The sequence below is a fragment of the Chiloscyllium plagiosum genome, unplaced genomic scaffold, assembly GCF_037043375.1.
Source record: "Chiloscyllium plagiosum isolate Xiang-an unplaced genomic scaffold, Cpla_swu_hap1 HiC_scaffold_8, whole genome shotgun sequence".
Classification (NCBI taxonomy): domain Eukaryota; kingdom Metazoa; phylum Chordata; class Chondrichthyes; order Orectolobiformes; family Hemiscylliidae; genus Chiloscyllium; species Chiloscyllium plagiosum.
This window is the reverse complement of record NW_028270146.1, coordinates 52642603-52666309: the sequence shown is the minus strand read 5'-3', so window position 1 is coordinate 52666309 and position 23707 is coordinate 52642603. Positions and strand designations below refer to the sequence as shown.

The window sequence follows — 23707 nt, the reverse complement described above, 5'->3', positions numbered from 1 at the left end:
AGCTCCTGCAAAGTGATACTTCAATATGGGAAGCATTACCTTGATGGCTAGGATTCTCTAAATAGGATTAGAAATCAAATCATTATACATTATGAATACATTTAGTTTCCATAAAGGTCGAGACCTGGTTTCAAATCCTGTCACAACAGATGGTGGAAGTTGAATTCAATAAAAATCTGGAATTAAGAGTCTAATGATGATCATGAATCCATTGCTGATTGTTGGAAAAACCCATCTGGTTCACTAATGTCTTTTATGGAGAAAAACTGCCATCCTTACCGGTCAAGCCTACATGTGACTTCAGACCCATAGCAATGTGCTTAAGTTTAAACTGGATTAGGGACAGGCAATAAATGCTGGCCTAGCCAGTGATATCCTCATCCTGTGAATGAATTCAAAAGAAAATTTCAAAGGTCTTCCAAGTCAGCATTTTATAAGAATGGCATTTTTAAAAAGCTCGTTCTATGACTAGGGACTACCAAAAATGGCAGTTGGGTCTACAGAAAATGGCAGTAGTCACTACCAATAGTGTCCTGTCTTTTATAAAAATGAGACCACAAAATTAGCTAGTTTTTAACTGTTAACAGAACAGAGTTTAACCCAGTGTACCATTCTGAGGCTGAAGACATATGGAATAGGCGTGGGAGTAATGTAAGTAGTTTGGAAGAGACATGGGGCCTAGTTTGGAAGTGCAGTGGTCATATGAAGTGGGGTTTGAATATGAAAGGGATATGGCACGAGCAAGGGGACAATGAAGGCTGAAAGCTTGAGAGTTTCTGAACCACATACACAACTGGTTCAATGTCCCAGGAAGTAGAGCTGGTCCTTCTAACCTGATAGCCTTATCATCTGCCTGCTTCTATTATGTACCTCAGGCTTGCCTCAAGAGGTGTCAGGATTAATTCCAGCCTGCTTTTAATACCTAAAAAATAAAATTGGCTGACTTTTAGTGTTGGGAAATAGGCCAATTCATGGTTTCTGAATTGAGGATGAAATATGACCCCACAACTCCAGAATGGGGCTTCAGAAGCAGAAATGTTGAGAGCCCCTCTAGCAAAGTGATTTATTATTTAGTTCAGAATCAGGAATGTGTTCAAAGTCCAGTTTAGACATGATGGAAGTATGTTCACTAATTAACGATTTTATAAAAGTATTAATAGACAGCATTAATTAATCTTAGTTGTCACCTATATTTATGACCATAATGCATGGAAATATCAGTTCAAGAAATTTTGCAGTGCCATGTCTTAAGCAAAGGAATACAGACAAATAGAATGCACAGACATTTAGTTTCTCTTGAAAGAAGAATTATTAATATCGGCGAGTGGCAACCAATGAGATAAACTGAGTAACAATGAGGCATCGCAAGTAGGTCACTATTCTACCAAAATTCTGGCAAGTAACTGAGGCACAATTAACTGGAATTTCATGGGTTACTTCAGCTGATGGACTTCTATAAAATATAAATGTTCTATTTAAAGCTTAATGTGATGATTTATTTGTACCTATCACTTATTTAGTAATGCTATTTTGATATGTAAAGTATGGATATTTTGCCAGTTTTTCATTTAGGAATATTGCAATTTTCTGCAGGAGTGCATACTGAAAATTTTTAAACATAATGTAATTGTTTGCAGGAAAGCTTGTTCTGTGATTACTATTTGAATGGACACTTTTCATGTGTTCAAGATTGTACATTTATTTTCATTTTGCTCTTAGGAACGTGTTCAGAAATCTTTCCCACACCCAATTGACAAATGGGCTATTGCTGATGCACAGTCTGCTATTGAGAAACGTAGAAGGAGGAATCCTCTTCTTTTACCAGTGGATAAAATACATCCTTTATTAAAGGTGCAAGTTTGTTTTTAATCTATGCTTATGCAATTGAGAAGGAGTTGTACTGTAAAACCTTACTTAAACCCTCACTTTGGTTTGCAAATTATTATATTTAGGAATATTTTTGGGGCCATGCAATGTTTTAAAAGGGGTAAAAACAATGACTGCAGATGCTGGAAACCAGATTCTGGATTAGAGTGGTTCTGGAAAAGCACAGTAGTTCAGGCAGCATCCGAGGAGCAGGAAAATCGACGTTTCGGGCAAAAGCCCTTCATCAGGAATACAGGCCCATTCACCCATTGTACTCTTTGCTACCTTCCCCCACCCCCCTCCCTGACCTATCACCTTCATCCCCACCCCCACTCACCTATTGTACTCTATGCTACTTTCTCCCCACCCCCACCCTCCTTTCGTTTATCTCTCCACTCTTCAGGGGCTCTGTCTCTTTTCCTGATGAAGGGCTTTTGCCTGAAACGTCAATTTTCCTGCTCCTCGGATGCTTCCTGAACTGATGTGCTTTTCCAGCACCACTCTAATCCAGAGCCATGCAATGTTTGATCAAGTGGAAATTACTTTAATCTTGCTAAGCATGAATTAAATTCCATAATCCACCATTGTTTTGCTCCTTGGAAGATAAATAGATGGATTTGAATGTGACAAAAGGGCAAAAGTTTTGTGTGTATGTGTGTGGAGAGGATGACAAAAAGTGTGTGGAGAGGATGACAAAAAGTGTCTGCAGAGGGATATAGCCAGGTGAGTGGGGGGAAAACCATGGCAGATGGAATATAATGTGGTAAAAATATGAAAAAAATGTGCATTGGTTTAAGATTAGAAGAGCTGAACATTATTTAAATAGAGAAGGATTGCAGAAGGCTGCAGCATGGAGAGATTTGAGAGTCCCTATGCATAAATCATGAAAAGCTAGAAAACAAGTTCAACATGTAATAGATTAGATTAGATTCCCTACAGTGCGGAAACAGGCCCTTTCGGCCCAACAAGTCCACACTGACCCTCCGAAGAGTAACCCACCCTGACCCATTCCCCTACTAATGCACCTTTCACAATGGGCAGTTTAGCATGGCCAATTCATCTGACCTGCAAATCTTTGGACTGTGGGAGGAAACCAGAGCACCCGGAGGAAACCCACGCAGACACGGGGAGAATGTGCAAACTCCACCCAGACTGTTGCCCGAGGCTGGAATCGAACCCGGGTCCCTGGCGCTGAGAGGCAGCAATGCTAGCCACTGTGCCGACCAAAGAGAAGACAAATGGATGGCAATCATTTCAAAAGGAATAGTGTGTAAAATCAGGGAGGTCTTCCTAGAATTATATAAGGCACCAGTTGGACCACATCTAAATATTGTGACCAGTTTTGTTTCTCTTATCTCAGGAAAGATATGCATGCACTGTAGATAAGTCAGAGAAGGTTCCACAAGGCTGATCCATCAGGATGAAGGGATTGTCCTATGAAAGCACATTGTATAGATTATGCCTGGACTTATTGGAATTTAGAATAATGAGAAGGGACCTTTTTGAAGCATCGAAGATTCTTAAGGGACTTGATTGAGTAGGCGCTGAGAGGTTGTTTCCCTTGTGAGAGAATCTAGAACCAGAGAACATAAGCTTAGAGAAGGGGTTACTCATTTAAGGTAGACATGAAGAGGAATTCCATCTCTGAGGGTGGTGAATCTATGGGAATTGTTTTCCACAGCAGGATATTGAGGCTTCGTGGTTAAGTATATTCAAGACTGAGATAAACAGACTGACCTTTAATCAGCCAAAGTTATGGAAATCAGCAGGAGGATGGAATTGAGGATCATCAGATCAGCCAGATGTAATTGAATGGTGAAGCATTGCTCCAGTGACTTAAGATCTTGTGATGTCCCAGTACTGCTTTTAAGAAAAATCACTACAGATCTTTACTCTGTATCTAACCTCATGCTGTCCCTGCCTTGGAAGTGTTTTATGGGGATATTGTAGAGGAAGATTTGCTTTCAGTTTAAAAGTGTAGAGTTAAGCATCACAGAAATCTCTCAATTCTTTGCTTGCACTAAAAATAGGCAATGACAGCTGTAGTTTAACCATTCTAAAATGACTTTTTTTCAAGGTGTGTACACTTTGGAACATGGAATGCTAATTTATTTATTTGAGGCATTTATGATAAAGTCACAATTAAAGCAATAACTATATGTATGTGTAGCCATGATATGAAGGGCTTTAGAATTGACAAAAAGTTTATTAGAATTACGCTTGGAAGGAAGGCCTGTAATTATGAAGGAAAGCAAAGATTGAAGTTACCTCAGTGATGAAAAGTTTAAGGCTGAATATAATTGTATAAGGCTCTGCTAACTGCCTCTGACTGCATTTGTTTAAATTCCAACTGTGTTCAATTATTGATTCATAGGTTGACAATCAAGTTATCTCTAATAGCTAATCAATTGGTAATTAGAGAGCATAGCTTTAGATCATCAAAGTGGTAAATGGCGAAGTTAGAAAAACATTGTTCAGGCAGGGAGCTATACTTGTGATTGACTGTCTCAGAAATATATCATAGAATCTCTATAGTGTGGAAGCAGACCATTCAGCTCATTGAGTCTGCACTGACCCTTGAAAGACCATCCAACCCAGACCTAGCCCCACACCCAATCCCCTTAATCCTGCATTTCCCATAGCTAATCCACCTAGCCTGCACATCCCTGGACACTATGGGCAATTTAGCATGGCCAATCCACCTAATCTGCACTACTTTGAACTGTAGGAGGAAACTGGAACACCCGGAGGAAACCCACGCAGACACAGGGAGGATGTGCAAACTCCACATAGACAGTTGCCTAACGGTGGAATCGAACCTCGGTCACTGGTGCTGTGAAGCAACAGTGCTAACCACTGAACCATCATATTGGAAACAGAAACAGAATCTGTCATTTTTTAAATTTTAGGTTGGTAAATAGTTGACAGAGCAAAATTAAAGCGTTTAGGGGAAAGAGCATAAAAGATTCATTAGTTCAAGGAATTTATGTAAGTAAATTGATAAATAATTGTGGGTCTAGGCTGAAAATTACTAGAAATCGGCTAAGTGTCAGTTTTAGTCAGTTTCTCTCGGTGATCCCTAGTGAATTTTCTCTCATTTTGTCCCTAAAATGCTCTCCTGTTCTATTCACTGTGTCCTTATGAGATCCAGCTCATTGTATTCTCCTACTCACTACATGCGGAAGGTACTAACCACTGCCAGGACTTTGTGCTATTCTTGGCCCTGATATCATTTTTTTGATATTTTTATTGAGAAAATCAAATTTAATTTTTTTACAAAATTACAAAATCACTACAAAATAGTATAACAACCTTATAATGACAATAACAAAAAATAAACTAATACTCTACTCCACAATCCACTGAGAAGAGAGAGAAAAAAAACTACAAAGACTACAGTTCAATAAAAAACTAAAAAAAAACAAATTAAACCAAGTTAAACCAGGGTAAATTAAGTGATATTCAGTTACTGCACTCAATGCAATCCCACCAAAGCTCCCCACCACCAGGAGCATTATTAAGCAAACCCGTTGTTTTTCATGAATCCACCAGCAACCTGCGCCTCCCCCGGGGCTCATGGACCTCCAGACATAGCCCTCATGACTACACAAAGCCCCTGACCAATATAGCCGACAGGTCTGCATCTATGTAATTCTGAAAGGGACGGCACGGTGACACAGTGGTTAGCACTGCTGCCTCACAGCGCCAGAGACCCGGGTTCAATTCCCGCCTCAGGCAAGTGCCTGTGTGGAGTTTGCACGTTCTCCCCATGTCTACGTGGGTTTCCTCCGGGTGCTCCGGTTTCCTCCCATAGTCCAAAAAGTGCAAGTTAGGTGAATTAGCCATGCTAAATTGCCCGTAGTGTTAGGTGAAGGGGTAAATGTAGGGGAATGGGTCTGGGTGGGTTGCTCTTTGGAGGGTCAGTGGGGATGTGTTGAGCCGAAGGGCCTGTTTCCATACTGTAAGTAATCTAATCTAAAATAGTTCAGTTTTCTGGTGCATCATACACATATGGATATCCAGGGGGATGTGCTCCATAACTAAGCTACGCTGGCCCCAGAGTCCCTGGGGTTTCTCTGGCACTCAGCTCATTAGAATGTTCTTCCTTGCACAGGATACAAGAATATTAAACAGTCTCTTCCCATGCAGAGGGGAGATTTGGCAAACCTAAGAGGAGGGACACTGGATCTAACTTAACCTCAATTCCCAAGACCCCTCCCAAAAAACTCGCTATGGCACCCCAATACCGACGAAGGTTGTAGCATGACCACAAGCAATGAGTAAGAGTGCTAACATCTGTTTTACATTTGGGCCACGGTGGGGCACACCTGTCTTAAATTTCACAAGCCGCTCTGGTGCCACCCGATACCATCTTTAAAGCTGAGCCATGCACCAGGTCAAGCTCTGGCAATCCACAATTGCCCAGCAGATTTTGTTTTCTTTCCCTTGGGCATATTAAACAGTGAGCAATTGATCATCTGCTTTATCTGTGGGGACCTGGAACTCCTGTTGGACAGGGGCTGTGTGCAGTCATTGCCTTGGAGTTAGTTCTAAATCTTGGTGACTGATGAAGGGTTGGTGGAGCAAACAGGGAGCTGGAGTCACCAAGTCTCTGCTTTTGATTTTCATGTTGGAACTTATCAATGCTTAGAATCTTTGGTGGGTAGGAGAATGGGAAACTGCAAGTCAGTGAGACAAAATGTGATATGAGGATGTTAATGCAGGCTAATAGGCTTTTTACTACTCATTAGTGAAAATCTTGACTTACCGTTCAACACTTGATTGGAAAATGATACATTTTGCACATAATGACAGGAAACTCCTTACTGTTGACCTTGTGATTCTCCCAACTTTCTTGCCAATTTTCACTTTGTTCAATAACTGGGACGATACTGCCCAGTGTCTTTTGTTACTCACTTGCTTATTGTCTTGAGTTTTAATCACACTCATATTTTTAATCAACTTCGAGCTATTAAGTTTTTGCTTTATGTACATTTTCTTCATTTATAGGATGTGCTAGGTTATAAAGCAGATTATCATGTTTCTCTCTACATCGTGGCTGTGCTGGAATACATTTCAGCTGACATTTTGAAACTAGCTGGAAACTATGTGGGCAATATTCGACACTATGAAATTTCACAACAAGACATTAAAGTGTCAATGTGTGCAGATAAGGTGAGCATTAATTTGCTTTATGAATTCTGAATGTTGTGGCTTTTTTTCATGACATTTTAAAGAGTCAATAACTTTGCATTTTCAATATGATTAATAAAGATTGTTCAGTGATTAATATACTGGTGTATTTTAAAAAGTTTTGTTATTTTTAAATATGCTAAAATTTCCGAATTTTGGATTATCTGACAAGATCGCAAGGTCCCAATGCTTGGCTAAACTGTTATCTGGCATTCGATTATCCGAACAAACTACTCCCCACCTATGTCATTTGGATAGTTGAGGTTCCTCTGTATCTAGTTTTATAAACTGAAGATTTTTAATGTCATAGAGTCATCGAGATGTACAACATCCAGATGCCTCTTAAATGTTGCAATTGTACTAGCCTCCACCACTTCCTCTGGCAACTCATCCCATCCTCTGCGTGAAAAAAACTGAAAGCTGCATTAGGCTAGGAGCCATAAGTAAAGAGCGAAGAGGGTTACCTCAGATTACAACATGATCTGGACCAGATGGGCCAGTGGGCTGAGAAGTGGCAGATGGAGTTTAATTCAGATAAATGCGAGGTGCTGCATTTTGGGAAAGCAAATCTTAGCAGGACTTATACACTTAATGGTAAGGTCCGAGGGAGTGCTGCTGAACAAGGAGACCTTGGAGTGTTGGTTCATAGCTCCTTGAAAGTGGAGTCGCAGGTAGATAGGATAGTGAAGAAGGCATTTGGTATGCTTTCCTTTATTGGTCAGAGTATTGAGTACAGGAGTTAGGGGGTCATGTTGCAGCTGTACAGGACATTGGTTAGGCCACTGTTGGAATATTGCGTGCAATTCTGGTCTCCTTCCTCTTGGAAAGATGTTGTGAAAGGGTTCAGAAAAGATTTACAAGGATGTTGCCAGGGTTGGAGGATTTGAGCTATAGGGAGAGGCAGAACAGGCTGGGTCTGTTTTCCCTGGAGTGTCAGAGGCTGAGGGGTGACCTTATAGAGGTTTACAAAATTATGAGGGTCATGGGGAGTATAGACAAAGTCTTTTCCCTGGGGTCGGGTAGTCCAGAACTAGAGGACATGGATTTAGCGTGAGAGGGGAAAGATATAAAAGAGACGTACGGGGCAACTTTTTCACGCAGAGGGTGGTACGTGTATGGAATGAGCTGCCAGAGAATGTGGTGGAGGCTGGTACAATTACAACATTTAAAAGGCATTTGGATGGATATATGAATATGAAGGGTTTGGAGGGATATGGGCCGGGTGCTGGCAGGTGGGACTAGATTGGGTTGGGATATCTGGTTGGCATGGACAGGTTGGACTGAAGGGTCTGTTTCCATTCTGTACATCTCTATGACTCTATAAGTGGTATAGATATTATGCTTAAAAGTAATCTTTAACCATTCAATTATGGGATCTTTTTAATTGATATAGCTCCTGAAAAAGCTTTTTTTTTTATTGCATTTGGCCAGAGTATACTTTTTAAAAAGCTCATTTATTGCTTTAGACAATCGATTTTTTAATATGCACATCCATTCTGTGGAACTGCTGCACAGAGTAGCCTCAATGGTCTGCAGAGATTATATCCTTAACTAGACTGTTGGCAGCAATAACATTCACTACAGTAGGAGTTGAAAATTTTCCAAAAGTGAGATTAGAAAGAAAGTAAAAGGAACAGATTGCTTTCAAGAGAAAGTAATGTGCCTGGAAAAATCATTAGAACTCTTTAGTTTAGAGATCTTTGAGTCTTTATATCCAATTATTCAAGCAGCATTTGTTTTGAGTTCTAAGCAATGTCTTATAAAGTGAAAAATATGTCAGAGTTGTACAAGTCTTACAAAGCTGAAACAGGCCATTTAATCCATCATGCCTGTACCAGCTCTTCAAATGTGCATTATTACCTCATGCCAATCTGCTTTTTCCCCTGTTTCCTGACACATTTTTTACCTTAATAACGTCTTAAATGCCTCAGGCTGTGTGTTCTGTTCTACCCAGAGTGATTTTTTTTTTCTCATATCATCCTTGGTTCTTTTGCAAATCACTTGAAATCTGTGTCCTCTCACTCTTGTATATGTGATAACATCCTTTGTCGTATTCTCTTCACCTTCTTCTCTCCAAGGAGAACAATTCTAACAACTTAAATCTATGCATGTACAAATAGTAAGGCAAAGGTTCATGAAGGTTACTGATGAGCACGGTAAGGTATTTTGATATTGTTTTCATTGGGAATAACTGTAGTTTTCCCATCTTTCTTGTGTGGCTTAGGAACCGTTTATTTAGCTGCCTTAAATACATAGCTGATCAAAGAATAAAGATATTTTGCTTTATTTGTTACCACTCGATCCAATCATTCCATGGCTATATTTACCATCTATATGGTCAAACAGCTGAACACCCATTTGCTAGTCTTGTTTCCAATGGCCTTTCATGGTATATTGTGATCTTTATGGCATAGTTGCTCACTGGATAATAATAACAGCTACTGGGAGGAAGCATTCTTGCGGAGCCTCATACTTTTCTGGCAGGATGCTTGGAACAGTTTGCTGGCTGATAGGTGACTTATTTTCTCACCTCTAACCTCCACCCTTTATTGTCTGTCTTGATATTATTAACGTTCCTTTGATCATTGCTCCTATTAACTTTTTTGTCTACCTCTTCAGAGTCAAGTACATTGCTGCTGCTTGTTTTATGTTTATTGCGTTAAGATCAAGGCATACTTCTATCTTTTATAAATATGCTACAGAGATACTTTTATTTCATCTCATAAGCCAGAACTACTTCTGCCATGCAGCGTTTCCCATGCCCATTCTCACTATTTGCCATCCTCATCCTTCTCATTTGTTAACTAACCATTAAATCTATTTCTGTCTTAGCCTTCTTTAAAAATATCATCACTGAAATTTTCTCAATGCTTTCTCTATACACATTATATTTGTTGGTTAACTTGAAATGTTAAGCTTGTCATAGTTCTAGTATGTTAGCAGACATAGCATATTAGTTATGAGTCCAAACCTGAGTATTAACATATGAATTGGAAGACGTCATTGGTAACTCATCCCTTTGAACCCTTCGCTGAGATCATGGGCTGATTGAACTCAACACCATTTTGTTACACTTTCTTTATCCCTTAATGTTTTTAAATATGTAGAAATCTATCCATACGTACTTGAGATTAACATTGACTGCATTGCCTTTGCAACTAATGTCCAGCATTCTGTACTATAGTTTCTAGAGTAATGACTTTGTATATCATTTGCTCCCTTTCTGTCTTTTTTCTATAAAGCCTGAATAGTTTCTAAACACATCAGTCCCAATATTCTGTTTTTTAAAAATTAATTTGTTGCAATTTTTTTTAAAAAAACTTAATTCTTTGGATGTATATTTAATCATTTTGGTCGTATTTTTAACTTGTTTTCTTAAAATATGCGTATGACACTATGCTGGTCTCAAATTTCCTTTCAGGTGCTTATGGACATGTTTGACCAAGATGACATTGGTCTGTCTTCATTGGGAGATGATGGACCAAATTCTACAGGTGAACAGCACTACTATGACTTGGTGAAAGCTGAAATTGCAGAAGAAAGGCAATACCTACGAGAATTGAATCTGATTTTAAAAGTCTTTAGAAAGTCATTTACATCCAACAATAAGCTGTTTACTGCTCGTGTAAGTTTTTAATATTCTGATATCGTATCAAAGGTTATTTGCATTGAAGTATTAGATTTCACACTAGATTTTATTATAAATATATTTGAAATATATTTTAGGATTTTTGTATGAAATACAAATCAGACACAGATCAGTTTACTATTTTGAATGTTTATTTTGATGTAATATCTCTGCTAATGTCGCTCGTTACTTTGTAACAACAATTACATTTGGTTGAGTGCATTGTTTTTATCTGCTATGCTACAGACACCAAGTGTAAACTATGATTTCTTCACATTTAGTCTCGTGGTGTGGCAGATGACATTGTCAAATGTTTTACATATGTCACTGATGAAGTTTTCTGCATTGTTTTAAATTTGATGTGGAATCACAGAATTTTTCTAGAACGTAGAAGAAAGTCATTTAGCTCATTTGTGCCAACACCATCTCTTTGACACCTATCCATTTAGTCCCATATCCTTAAAAAAAAAACTTTGTAAATATACTTCCTTCTTAAAATCTATCCAGGGTTCAGTTTACACCACAGTTTCAATAGTTGTCATGTGTTAACAACCCTCTGATTTGGAACAAACAGCAATTGTAATGTAATCTTTTATTTTATCCTCTGGTAACTCAGTAATGATACCCAAAATTATATATATTTTTGATTTATAATATTAAGACCTCTCAATTTTGAACCTCTCTATTAATTTTTCTCACAAATCTACATAATTCTTGTCAAAAAGATTAAGTTTCTCATATTTAAAGCCTATTATCGTCCATATTATCTTACTGCATCTTAGAGCTTTTACAAATTTTATAAAGTAATTGCTCAAAATTTGTTGCAGTGCATGTAATTTGTTTAGATTTAATGTAGCACTTTTTTTGTACTTGATTCAATTAGAAATCGATATTTTTACAGCTTTTACCTATTTTCCAAACTCTTTGTATAAATTGAAGTAAATCTTTTAAAGTTTTACCATTTAGCAGATATTACCTCTAGTTTATTCTTTCTCCCATGAAATGTCATGCCACACTTTCTTGCATTTATTCTCTTTCATTGACCAAAAGACCTTTGAAACCCTTTGGGCACAATGTTTAAAGCACAGTCTTGTTTTCTCAAAAGAACGCTATTCAAGTTGTCAGAAACAACCAGTTTTATAAATCACTACAGATTATTCTTAATATGCACTGAGAAATCTAATTAATTTTATTCAGCGACAAAGCATCTAGAAACTTATAGCTATCAAACTGTCATGTCTATAGGCACCCGTTTTATCCTTCCTCCCTTCCTCCTATTCTCCAGCTACTTCCTAAATGGAAGTGATATCCCTCCAGCCCTCCTGGCATAACTTCTGTATCGAAGGCTGTTAGAAATAATATGGTCAGAGCTTTGCTACTTCTTCCTACACATTCTTAGGTAAAAGTAATCAAAATGTCATCTTTATTTCCCTGGAATTCCACCAACTTTTGCAGTACAATTCTTTGTCCATACCAATAGCCCTATCACTTGCACTTACCTGATTGAGTTCTGAGGAAGAGTCACTGGAATCTGATTCCTCTCCACAGACGCTGACAGACCTCCTGAGCTTTCCCAGCAATTCCTGTTTTTATTTCTCTTACCATAAAGGTTTTCTTAACATTATTGGAAAATAATTTACCCCTTGTGCATAACATTTTATTTGTATACATTTGTAACTTGATCTGATATTTGCTTTCAAATATTCAGTCTATTTTTTCATGAGGAACAGAATTTCTTGCTGATTCTGAGGAGCAAAAAAAAACCCATTAAAATAAGAAACTACATACAAGTGTAAGTATTGAACAGATAAATGAAGGGAAATTAAGATTCTAACTCTGAAGTAAAATAAAATGTTAGTGGAGAAATCATTCTCTGAAACTTGTATCCATTTAAAGAAAAAGCTTTTTCTCTGTTGAAAGTGTTCCTTTTATACTGGGAGAGGCAATTTACTCAGAAAGGCTAAAAATCGTGTTTTTCCACATTAGAATTAAGCAATTGTTCTTGCTTAAAGCTTTCCCTCCTCCCTAGCAAAACCAATTAGTGAAACTTAAAATTTCAAGAAAGCTGCAGGGAAAACAACACTGATTTTTTACAATTAAGTCATCACACACACAGTTTAAATATGATCATAATTTTTGTTTCTTTATTCAAAGAATGTCAACATTGTTTGCTAGGTGTGTATTTGTTGGCCACCCCTAATTTGCCTTGAGACGATATTGTAGTACCTTCTTGAACTGCTGCAATGTTTGGGGTGTAGGTAGTACTATTTAGGATTGCAGGAATTTGACCCACTGACAGTGAAAGGATGGTGATATACTTTCAAGTCAGGTTGGCGTACGGCTTGGAGAATTTGAAGGTGGTACTGTTCCCATACATATGATGCCCTTGTCCTTTTGGGTGCTACGTATCAGGGTTTGGAATGTGCTGTAACAGCAGTCTTGCTGAATTCCTGCTGTGCATCTTTTAGCAGGTAAACCCCGTGGCCATTGGTGGTTAAGGGAGGCAGTGTTCAAGGTCAGGATGGGGTGCCAGTTCAGTGGGCTGCTTTGTCCTGAATGGTGTTGAGTTTCTTGACTATTGCTGGAGATGCAGAGTATTCCATCAAACTCTGACTTGTGTTTTGTAGATGGTCGACATGCACAGGCGAATTGGGAAGTAAGTTACTTGCCACAGAATTCCTAGCTTCTGACTTGTTCTTGTAGCCACAGTGTGGCTCATTTGTTCAGTTTCTGGTCAGTGGGAACCCTATGACATTGATAATAGAAGATTCAGTGACCGTAATGTAATTGAATATCAAAGAGTGATTGTTAGATTCTCTCTTGTTTTGAGATTTTCTGTTACTTGTGTACTGTTAATCCTATTTGTCAATTTAGCTGCCCAAGCTTGTTTGAACATGGACTGGTACAGTGTTTGAGGAGTTGCGAATGGTGTTGAACATTATGCAATCAGTGAAAATCTCCACTTTTTACTAAGCATTGGAGGGATGTTATTGATGAAGCAACTGAAGATGGTCTCAATAATTCTGTTGACTACAAGATTATATATTGTGAAATGTGTTTCAGTTTCTTTGGCCTGGATGTTAACAGACAGATTACTGTTCAATAAAATCAGCACTAATATCAAACTTTTGAATAATAAAATGTCCTAAGGAGCTTTAGAGCAGTGTAATCATGCAAATCTTGACACAAAGCCATAAAAGGTATAGCTTTGTCAAATAGGTAGATTTTCAGTAGTTGAAGTAGTTCAGTATTTCGGAACTTCGAGTCTTGGCAGTGGCAGGTATGGTGGCTAATGTACTCATAGAAGTAAGTTTTCCTGAGAGGCCAGAATTAGAGAATCTCAAATATCTGAAGGTAATGGAGGATAATGCAGAAATGGGAAGGGATGCTCCTCTGGAAGCATCTGAAAAGAAGGATGAGAATTTTCAAAAGGGAGAATTGAGAACGAATGTAGGTTAGTGAGTACAGGAATAATGGAGACAAGGGTGTTGAGTTAGGATACAAGCAAGAGCGTTTTGGATAATCTTCGGATTAGAAGGTAGCCATAGCCTAGCCAGATCCACATTGGAATAGTCAAGTCCAGAGATAACAAAGTTTCAGCAGCAGATAAGTCGCTGAGGCAGGAACAGAGCTGGGTCATTGGGTGATTGTGGCAATATATGGTTGAATGCTCAACTTGGGTTCAGAAATGATGCTAAGTGTCTAAAAAGACTGACTCAACCTTAGATAGTTGCCAAGAGAAAGGAGGGTATCTGTGGTGACGGAATGGGATTTTCTGCTGGGATTCTCAAGGCCAGAAGGGCAAGGTTATGAAGAGGTTGAAAAGAAGGCTGAAGCTTTCAGACAGGAAATTCCACTGCCACCTCCCTGCTTTTTGAGCAAATATTCCTTCCAATTTCCTTTTCAATGAAAGAAAAATCAAAATAACTGCTTCTTAACCACTCCTCTTCTCCATCTGACTATCTTTTGAGAATGGCTAGGTCGAGACCTGAGAAGGAAAGCCATGTGGCTAATTGCATGTAGTTATCTCACAGTTGATCCATTTTGTTTTTGTTTCAAAATCTTTTATATGAAAAGGCTAAATTTGCGAGTTGTGTTAAGTCTGTGTTATTTGATTTCTGATAGGACATCGAAATAATCTTCAGCAACATCCTAGATATTCATGAACTGACTGTAAAACTGCTTGGATTAATGGAGGATACTGTTGAGATGACAGATGAAAGAAGCCCTCATCCATTTGTTGGCAGCTGCTTTGAAGATCTGGCAGAGGTACTGTGCAATAGTGATTTCAGTTGGCACACAGTGATGCTAGACTATAAGACTTTCCAACAGAAGAATAAAGCTTATTATGTTTTTTTCCAATGTGCTTTGGAAGATCTCTTAATTAAGTATGAAAAATATAGCCTAAATGTTGGCATTTGCCTTCAACGTTCAGGTGCTATTGTCGACTTACCTGTAAGCAAAACCCGTAAGCAAAACAAATGCATATAAGACTTGTCACTCATGCTAATTCCTGAACAAGTTATATGTTTAATTTTTCTCATATCCAGTATGTTTTTAATATGACTTCTTCCTGTAGAGAGGAAAAAATATTTTAATTTCTTTTAGTTGAAAGGGAAATATTAATACTTTATAACAAATAAGTGGTGAATAGAATTTTGCTAAGATTAAAAATTTGCAATCTTCACTTCTTTCTCAAGATAGCTTCAGTTCTAAGAAAAGATATAAAAACACTGAGACTGCTGTCATGGTGTTGCATATATTCAGCTGGAAGAATGTTAGAATAGTTAGGTGGTGATGTTTGAGCAGTGTAGACTCGATGAGCCAATGAGCCACTTTCTATGTGTCATAGATCTCTGTGACTCTAATTTTCAGAATAGTATTTGTAACAAACAGCCCATTTATTATATTAAACTTGCTAATAAATTAACAACTTTTGAAGCAAAGTCAAATATGTAGAATATGCGAAACAAACTAAAACTATTTTTTTGTGTGCAGGAGCAAGTATTTGACCCATATGAGTTGTGTGCACAAGACATTCTCTCACCACAGTTTCATGCGCATTTCAGCAATTTAATGTCCAGGTCAGCAGTAGCCTTGTATTTTCAGGTAAGTAGCTTTTTACATAGCATTTTGTTAGTTAGTAGGGGCTAGTTAGCTCAGTTGGCTGGGAGACCATTTTAGAATGTAGAGTGACACCAAAGCATGGATTCAATTCTCACACCAGCTGAGGTTACCATGAAGTACTCTCTTTTTCAAACTCTCCCTTCAGCTGGGATGTGGTGACTCTCAGTTTAAATCCATACCTATCATCTCTCACTAATGACAGAGCAGCCTTATAGCTTAGTAAGACTATGGTGACTTCATTTATTTTGCTCGTACACTTCTTGAGTACTTCTTTTTTGACGGAGCTTTTCATCTTTCAGTCATGATGTTTGCAAACACATCAATGCAAAGGGGAATAATTTTTTCAACTGTACATGAAGAAAGTGCCGATTGATTGGAAAGATTGTTAAAGACACTGCCATGGAGAACACACAAGTTAGATGATGATTGATGATTACTGCTCCGCTTTCAATAAATATAAACCATGCAGGCTGACTCTGGTCACTACAAAGCTGAAAAAAAATCCTCCATGTCACTGAGGAGGCATCAGACCAATTCACATCCAACAAACTGCCCAGAAAGCTCTGACACTTTGAACGCTGTGACAAATTTCCATCACAGCAGCTGAGAGAACCTATAACAGTCTAAAATGAACAATGTCACAAGAAATAAATGCACCCATAGTACATTTTTTTTAAAAAAAGTCAGTTTACCCTGTCGTCCAATGTTAAAGATATGTTAAAAATTTCCAGGATTCAGATGTACACCTTTGCCTGAACTTATCAATTATTCCTTGGATGTTGGTCTTACCTACCTGTGTGGCAGGTTTCCTTGAAATCTATCCATTAGCTTATGAAATATATTATCTACAGTGAAACACCAGGATGGAGAAACATTACTTCTGACCACCTTCAGTGGCAGGGAAAGCCAAGTAAGCTGGTTATCCTCTATACCCTTTTGATACGTTACTTTTCTCCCAAGAGTCTTACTAAAAGATGCAGTTATCCAGAACCAAACCAGAATAGTATTCTTCTTATGCAAAATAACCATGAAGATGTGATATGGACATTTACATATTTCAGGCACAGTGGAACTAAATGTATGAATACTTGGCTCAACATTAATAATTTGCATATTTTCACTGTACAAAGATAAACAAATGAATGCAGTTTAAAAATGTTTGTGTGAATTGTTGATGATGAATGTGGTACTGCGATTTATTATTTTGTTTATCTTGGCTTTTTCAAGCGTCATGTATTGATTAATCAATTAGAACACACTGGAATTAGGATTTGAGACACCCTGACATATCTTCAAGCGGTTTAGCAGTGTTTATAGCAGCAGATTATCCTTCTTCATAGTTCAATAAGAAAGTTTGATGTGAAGAACAGGACTCCTCACTCAAACACGGAGTTGGTCAGTTGGTGTACTTAAATTGTCAATTGATGTTTTGCGAAACCAGGCATCTTTTTAATCGGTTTAAGAGGGTAGCGGGTAAGTGCATACGGAGAGCATGCTAAGGAGCTCTATGACCAAGGGAGGCTTTCACTGATTTCTCACTGCACTCTAAAACCTGGCCAGTTGTGCCATACTCAGCAAGACATTCCAGACTTGCCCAAATGAAACGTCCATTCAACTTTTGAATCTTTACGAATGGTTTTCTTTGCTGTGGTGGACTGCCTGCAGTCCCAGCAGTGGCCACAGCCACAGCATTTCTTGGACGCAGGATTCCCTTACATTTGGGGGTAGAAGTTCCATCCTAACAGCCCAGCAACTGTAAGTTTGGCCTAGGGCAATCTTGCCAAGTGAAGACAGGCTTGTCTCTGAAGTTGAGTCAGCTGAAGCAGCCAGTATGGATTGGCATCAAAACTGCACCCTTTTATTGTCATGAGCTGCCATATTCCAGGATTTATAGATTTTAATGACACTTTGGCAACTGCTGAGAGAAGTTCAATGTATAAGGAGTGGATATAGTGTACAGGTGTGTTGGAGGTTAGTGTGGCACTTCGTTAAGGGAACACTGGTACAGGGTCAGTGTTTCGTGTGGTAGTTAAATGGGTGAAACTTTCTGGTAGTTTGGGGTGGGTCTGCTTTGATTGGGAGTGAGGAATCAGTGGGTGGAAGCTGGGTGTGGAGTGGGAGTGTTCGGAGTGTTTGAGGCTGCTCTGGTCTGGAGATATCAGTTTTATAGTGAGCCAGGAGTTGGAATGTGTTTTAATTCCTCTGAACTTGGTGCTTAATAACTGTTAGGGTATGTAAATTGAAAGCATCAACAGTCTCCAAATTTGAGGATTTGGGATTTTTTTCAGAATACTCCAGATACTGGGTAATTGCCCATCAGAAGTTTCAACTTCCTGAGCAATTATTACATAGTTAGTGCATTGAGATTTTCATATGGTTCCAGTACACGTGTTCAGAGCATGTCTGGTCTCTGACCATTCAGAGACCAGATTATTTGAGGCAATCTGTAGTTTTTCTGTCTATTGTGGAAGTCTAGTATTTTAACTGACATAATGCTCCAAAATATTTGCTGTACGTATGCTGTTTGAGAATTGCATTTTGTATTTGTGAGATTATATCATCAACTTTTTACTTTAATAGTAAGGTAAAAGCAATCAAGATAAAGCGTTATCTTAAATATTTAATTTCATCAGCACTACAGGCACATTATTTTTTATACAAAACTGGTGTAATCTTTGTAAAAACTCATTTGCTTTTGGACTCTTATAATATTACATGATTCTTTCATTATTTGTTACAATCTAATTGTAGTAAATTGTGAACTGTCTAGTACTAGTTATGTTTTTTTAATTTCTAGTCTATTGCTGAAGGTTTCAAAGAAGCTGTTCAATATGTACTTCCACAACTATTGCTAGTCCCAATATATCATTGTTTGCATTACTTCGATCTGTTGCAGGTAAGACATTCTGAATTATTGTATCTGAAGTGTGTGAATTGATATAAAATAGGAAAACAAATAATTTTTCCTTTCTTTTATGTCATGTATAGTAGTGTAGTTTTCATATACTTCGCAATGTATTTTTGTAAATAGTAACTATGCAGTTGGACTTTGGTGTCAAGTTCAGTGATCTGCACTGCCATCTTCTGACAATCCTCTGTTCAAGCCTGATGTAATCTCCCTTTTGAAGGAAAAGATTACATTTGAATATGTCAAATACTATTTATTTGCAAATGCCTTTTTTTCCAGTTTAAATAAATAGTTTCTAAAGTAGACTTAGAACATAGAACATTACAGTGCAGTACAGGCCCTTCGGCCCTCGATTTTGCGCCGCCCTGTCATACTAATCTGAAGCCCATCCTACCTACACTATTCCATGTACGTCCATATGCCTGTCCAATGACGACTTAAATGCACTTAAACTTGGCGAATCTACTACCATTGCAGGCAAAGCATTCCATATCCTTACTACTCTCTGAGTTAAGAAACTACCTCTGACATCTGTCTTATACCTATCTCCCCTCACTTTAAAGTTGTGTCCCCTCGTGTTTGCCGTCCCCATACTTGGAAAAAGGCTCTCCCTGTCCACCCTATCTAACCCTCTGATTATCCTGTATGTCTCTATTAAGTCACCTCTCCACCTTCTTCTCCCTAACGAGAACAGCCTCAAGGCCCTCAGCCTTTCCTCGTAAGACATTCCTTCCATACCAGGCAACATCCTAGTAAATCTCCTCTGCACCCTTTCCAAAGCTCCCACATCCTTCTTATAATGCGGGGACCAGAACTGTACACAATATTCCAAGCGTGGCCGTACCAGAGCTTTGTACAGCTGCAGCATAACCTCCTGGTTCCGGTACTCAATCTTTCTATTAATAAAGGCCAAAACACTGTATGCCTTCTTAACAACCTTGTCAACCTGGGTGGCAACTTTCAGGGATCTGTGTACATGGACACCGAGATCTCTCTGCTCATCTGTACTCCCAAGAATCTTACCATTAGCCCAGTACTTTGCATTCCGATTACTCCGTCCAAAGTGTATCACCTCACACTTGTCCGCATTAAACTCCATTTGCCACCTCTCAGCCCAGCTCTGCATCCTATCTATGTCTCTCTGTAACCTACTACATCCTTCGTCACTATCCACAACTCCACTGACCTTAGTGTCGTCTGCAAATTTACTAACCCACCCTTCTAAGCCCTCATCCAAGTCATTTATAAAAATGACAAACAGCAGTGGACCCAACACAGACCTTGCGGTACATGTTCCATCAACTACAACCCTCTGTTTTCTTTCAGCAAGCCAATTACTGATCCAAACTGCTATGTCTCCCACAATCCCATTCCTCTGCATTTTGCATAATAGCCTACTGTGGGGAACCTTATCGAATGCCTTGCTGAAATCCATATACACCGCATCAACCGGTTTACTCTCATCTACCTGTTTGGTCACTTTGTCAAAAAATTCAATAAGATTCGTTAGGCACGACCTACCCTTCACAAAACCGTGCTGACTGTCCTTGATCAGATTATTCTTTTCTAGATGGTTATAAATCCTATCTCTCATAACCTTTTCCAACACTTTACCAACAACTGAAGTGAGACTCATTGGTCTGTAATTACCAGGGTTGTCTCTACTACCCTTTTTGAACAAGGGAACCACATTTGCTATCCTCCAGTCCTGAGACACTATTCCTGTAGACAATGATGATTTGAAGATCAATGCCAAAGGCTTGGCAATCTCTTCCCTTGCTTCCCAGAGGATCCTTGGATAGATCCCATCCGGCCAGGGGACTTGTCTCTTTTCACACTCTGCAGTATTTCTAATACCTCTTCCTTGTGAACCTCAATCCCTTCTAGTCTAGATGCAAGTATCTCTGTATCTTCCTCACCAACATTTTCATTTCCTATAGTGAACACTGTCGAAAAATATTTATTTAGTGCTTCCCCTATCTCCTGTGACTCCACACACAACTTCCCACTATTATCCTTGATTGGCCCTAATTTAACTCTCGTCATTCTTTTATTCCTGACATACCTATGGAAAGCCTTAGGGTTAACCCTGATCCTATCTGCCAACAACTTCTCATGTCTCCTGGCTATTCTGAGCTCTCTTTTTAGGTCTTTCCTGACTTCCTTGTAACCCTCAAGTGCCCTGAGTTTTCACATTTTGTCCTAACATTCTTCTCGACCAGGAATTCCACTTCCTTAGTAAACCACGGCTTATGCGTTCTATATCTTCCTCCTTGCCTGACAGGTACATACTTATCTAGGACACACAGGAGCTTTTCCTTGAATAAGCTCCACATTTTTAATGTGCTCATCCCCTGCAGTTTCCTTCCCCATTCTACGCTTCCTATGTCTTTCCTAATTGCATCGTAATTTCCCTTCCCCCAGCTGTAACTTTTGCTTGGTGGAGTACACCTATCCCTTTCCATCACTAAAGTAAACCTGACAGAATTGTGATTGCTGTCTCCAAAGTGCTCACCTACTTCCAAATCTAATACCTGGCCAGGCTCGTTACCCAGTACTAAATCTAAAGTGGCTTCGCCCCTTGTAGGCCTGCCTACATAGTGTGTCAGGAAGCCCTCCTGCACACACTGGACAAAAACTAACCCATCTATAATACTCGTACTGTAGTGATCCCAGTCAATATTTGGATAGTGAAGTCCCCCATGACAACTATCCTGCCCCTCTCACTCCTATCGAGAATCATCTTTGCTATCCTTTCCTCTACATCTCTGGGACTATTCGGAGGCCTGTAGAAAACTCCCAGCATGGTGACTTCTCCTTTCCTGTTTCTAACCTCAGCCCATATTACCTCAGTTAACGAGTCCCCAAACATCCTTTCTTGATGATTAGATTTTAATTAGTAAAAGACATATACATGGTGCTGTTAATCTGTTAAGTAAAAAAATTAGGAACTTAAAATGATTAAGCGAATGTTATCCTAGTCTGAAACGAACACAGAAAATATTGGAACACTCAACAACTTGACAGCATCTATTGGTAGAGAAACTTGTGCTAATCTGTTTGATCACTTTTTGATTTTTGCATAATCTACTCTGAACAGGCACTTTGAGTTGCATAAGTATTTTTGAAGTTGCCAGTTGATTAGTTTGATGCCTCTTTTCCACCAGACTACTAAAGACATTTTATCACTTCTCAGTAATTCATGGGTGTTGCTTTTGTTCTTATATCCTCAGTTCCTCTTTTTTTTTTTTGCAGAATGTAAATGTTTCTGGATTATGCTCTGTGCGCATAAACAGACTGTACAGCTAAATATACGATTTCAGAAAGATGTTTATGTGCATCTGCACGCATGCATTTTCTTAAAGAAGATGATGTGTGCATTTTATTTTGCAGCTTTTTAATTGCTGAATGGTTGCATGCACACAGCTTAGAGGGAACATTGCCTCAACTGTCTGGTTTTTTTCTACAGGTATTTTTGCACTTTGTCTAGATGGCTATTGTATACTCAGGTTGATGAATTTTATCAAGCAAGTATCCAGATATTACTGTAAATAAATTTCTTATGAAGCTGTATTTTTCTTTTCAGAAAATGAGCAATCAATAAATGCAATCAATTATCCATTTACCCATGGTCGCGAGTCATAGAACATAGAAAAGTACAGCACAGAACAGGCCCTTTGGCCTATGATGTTGTGCCGAGGTTTAATCCAAGTGTAAAATATAATTACTTAACCTACGCACCCCTCCACTCATTGCTGTCTATGTGCATGTCCAGCAGTCACTTTAATGTCCCTAATGACTCTGCATCCACCACCACAGCTGGCAACGCATTCCATGTATTCACAACCTCTGACGTCTCCTTTATACCTTCCTCCTAATATCTTCAAACTATGACTTCTCGTATCAGTCAACCCTGCCTGGGGCAAAGTCCCTGGCTATTGACTCTATCTATTTCACTCATTATCTTGTATATCTCGATCTGGTCTCCTCTCTTCCTCCTTCTCTCCAGAGAGAAAAGTCTGAGCTTATTCAACCTTTCTTCATAAAGCAAGCCCTCCATCCAGGCAGCATCCTGGTAAACCTTCTTTGCACCCTCTCCAAAGCCTCTGCATCTTTCCTATAGTAGGCCGACCAAAACTGGACACAATATTCCAAGTGTGGTCTCACCAGGGACTTGTAGAGCTGTATCAAAACCTCGTGGCTCTTAAACTCAATCCCCTTGTTAATGAAAGCCAAAACACCATATGCTTTCTTAATAACCCTATCCACTTGGGTGACAACTTTGAGGAATCTATGTACTTGCACACCTAGATCCCTCTGTTCCTCCACACTGCCAAGAATCCTGTCTTTAATCCTATAATCAGCATTTGGGTTCGATCTTCCGAAATGCACCACTTCACATTTATCCAGGTTGAACTCCATCTGCCATTTCTCAGCCCAGCTGTGCATCCTGTCTGTGACGTGCTGCAGCCTGCAGTAGCCCTCAATACTCTCGACAACACCTCCAATCTTTGTGTCATCTGCAAATTTACTAACCCACCCCTCAACCTCCTCATCCAAGTCATTTATAAAAACTACAAAAAGTAGAGGCCCAAGAACAGAGCCCTGTTGGACCTCACTCAACACTGGCCTACAGGCAGAATACTTTTCCATCTAACAACCTCTGCCTTCTGTCAGCCAGCCAATTCTGAATCCAGATAGCCAAATCTCCCTGTATCCCATACTTCCTGACTTTATGAATGAGCCTACCAGGGGGAACCTTATCAAATGCCTTGCTGAAGTCCATATGCACCACATCCTCTGCTCGACCTTTGTCGACCTGTCTAGTCACCTCCTCAAAGAACTCAATATGATTTGTGAGGCATGACCTGCCCCTCACAGAGCCCTGCTGACTGCCTTTAATCACTATGCTTTGCCAAATAGTCATAAATCCTATTCCTCAGAATTCTTTCCACAACTTTGCTGACCACAGATGTAAGACTGAC

At 39.0% G+C, this 23707-nt stretch overlaps 1 protein-coding gene across 5 annotated transcripts in view; it reads left to right on the top strand.

Annotated features, from left to right (window-relative positions):
- The window catches only part of sos2 (son of sevenless homolog 2 (Drosophila)), a 104846-nt gene that overhangs the window by 38802 nt on the left and 42337 nt on the right, over window positions 1–23707 (top strand). For all 5 annotated transcript variants that reach the window (XR_015757901.1, XM_087989844.1, XM_087989843.1 and 2 more), the window contains exons 3-8: window positions 1720–1851; window positions 6877–7041; window positions 10481–10684; window positions 14813–14956; window positions 15686–15796; window positions 18612–18710. Coding sequence is in view for 4 of the 5 variants with exons in the window: in XM_087989844.1 (XP_087845970.1) it covers window positions 1720–1851; window positions 6877–7041; window positions 10481–10684; window positions 14813–14956; window positions 15686–15796; window positions 18612–18710 (855 nt within the window). In the remaining variant the exon portion in view is untranslated. The remainder of the gene's footprint in view (window positions 1–1719; window positions 1852–6876; window positions 7042–10480; window positions 10685–14812; window positions 14957–15685; window positions 15797–18611; window positions 18711–23707) is intronic.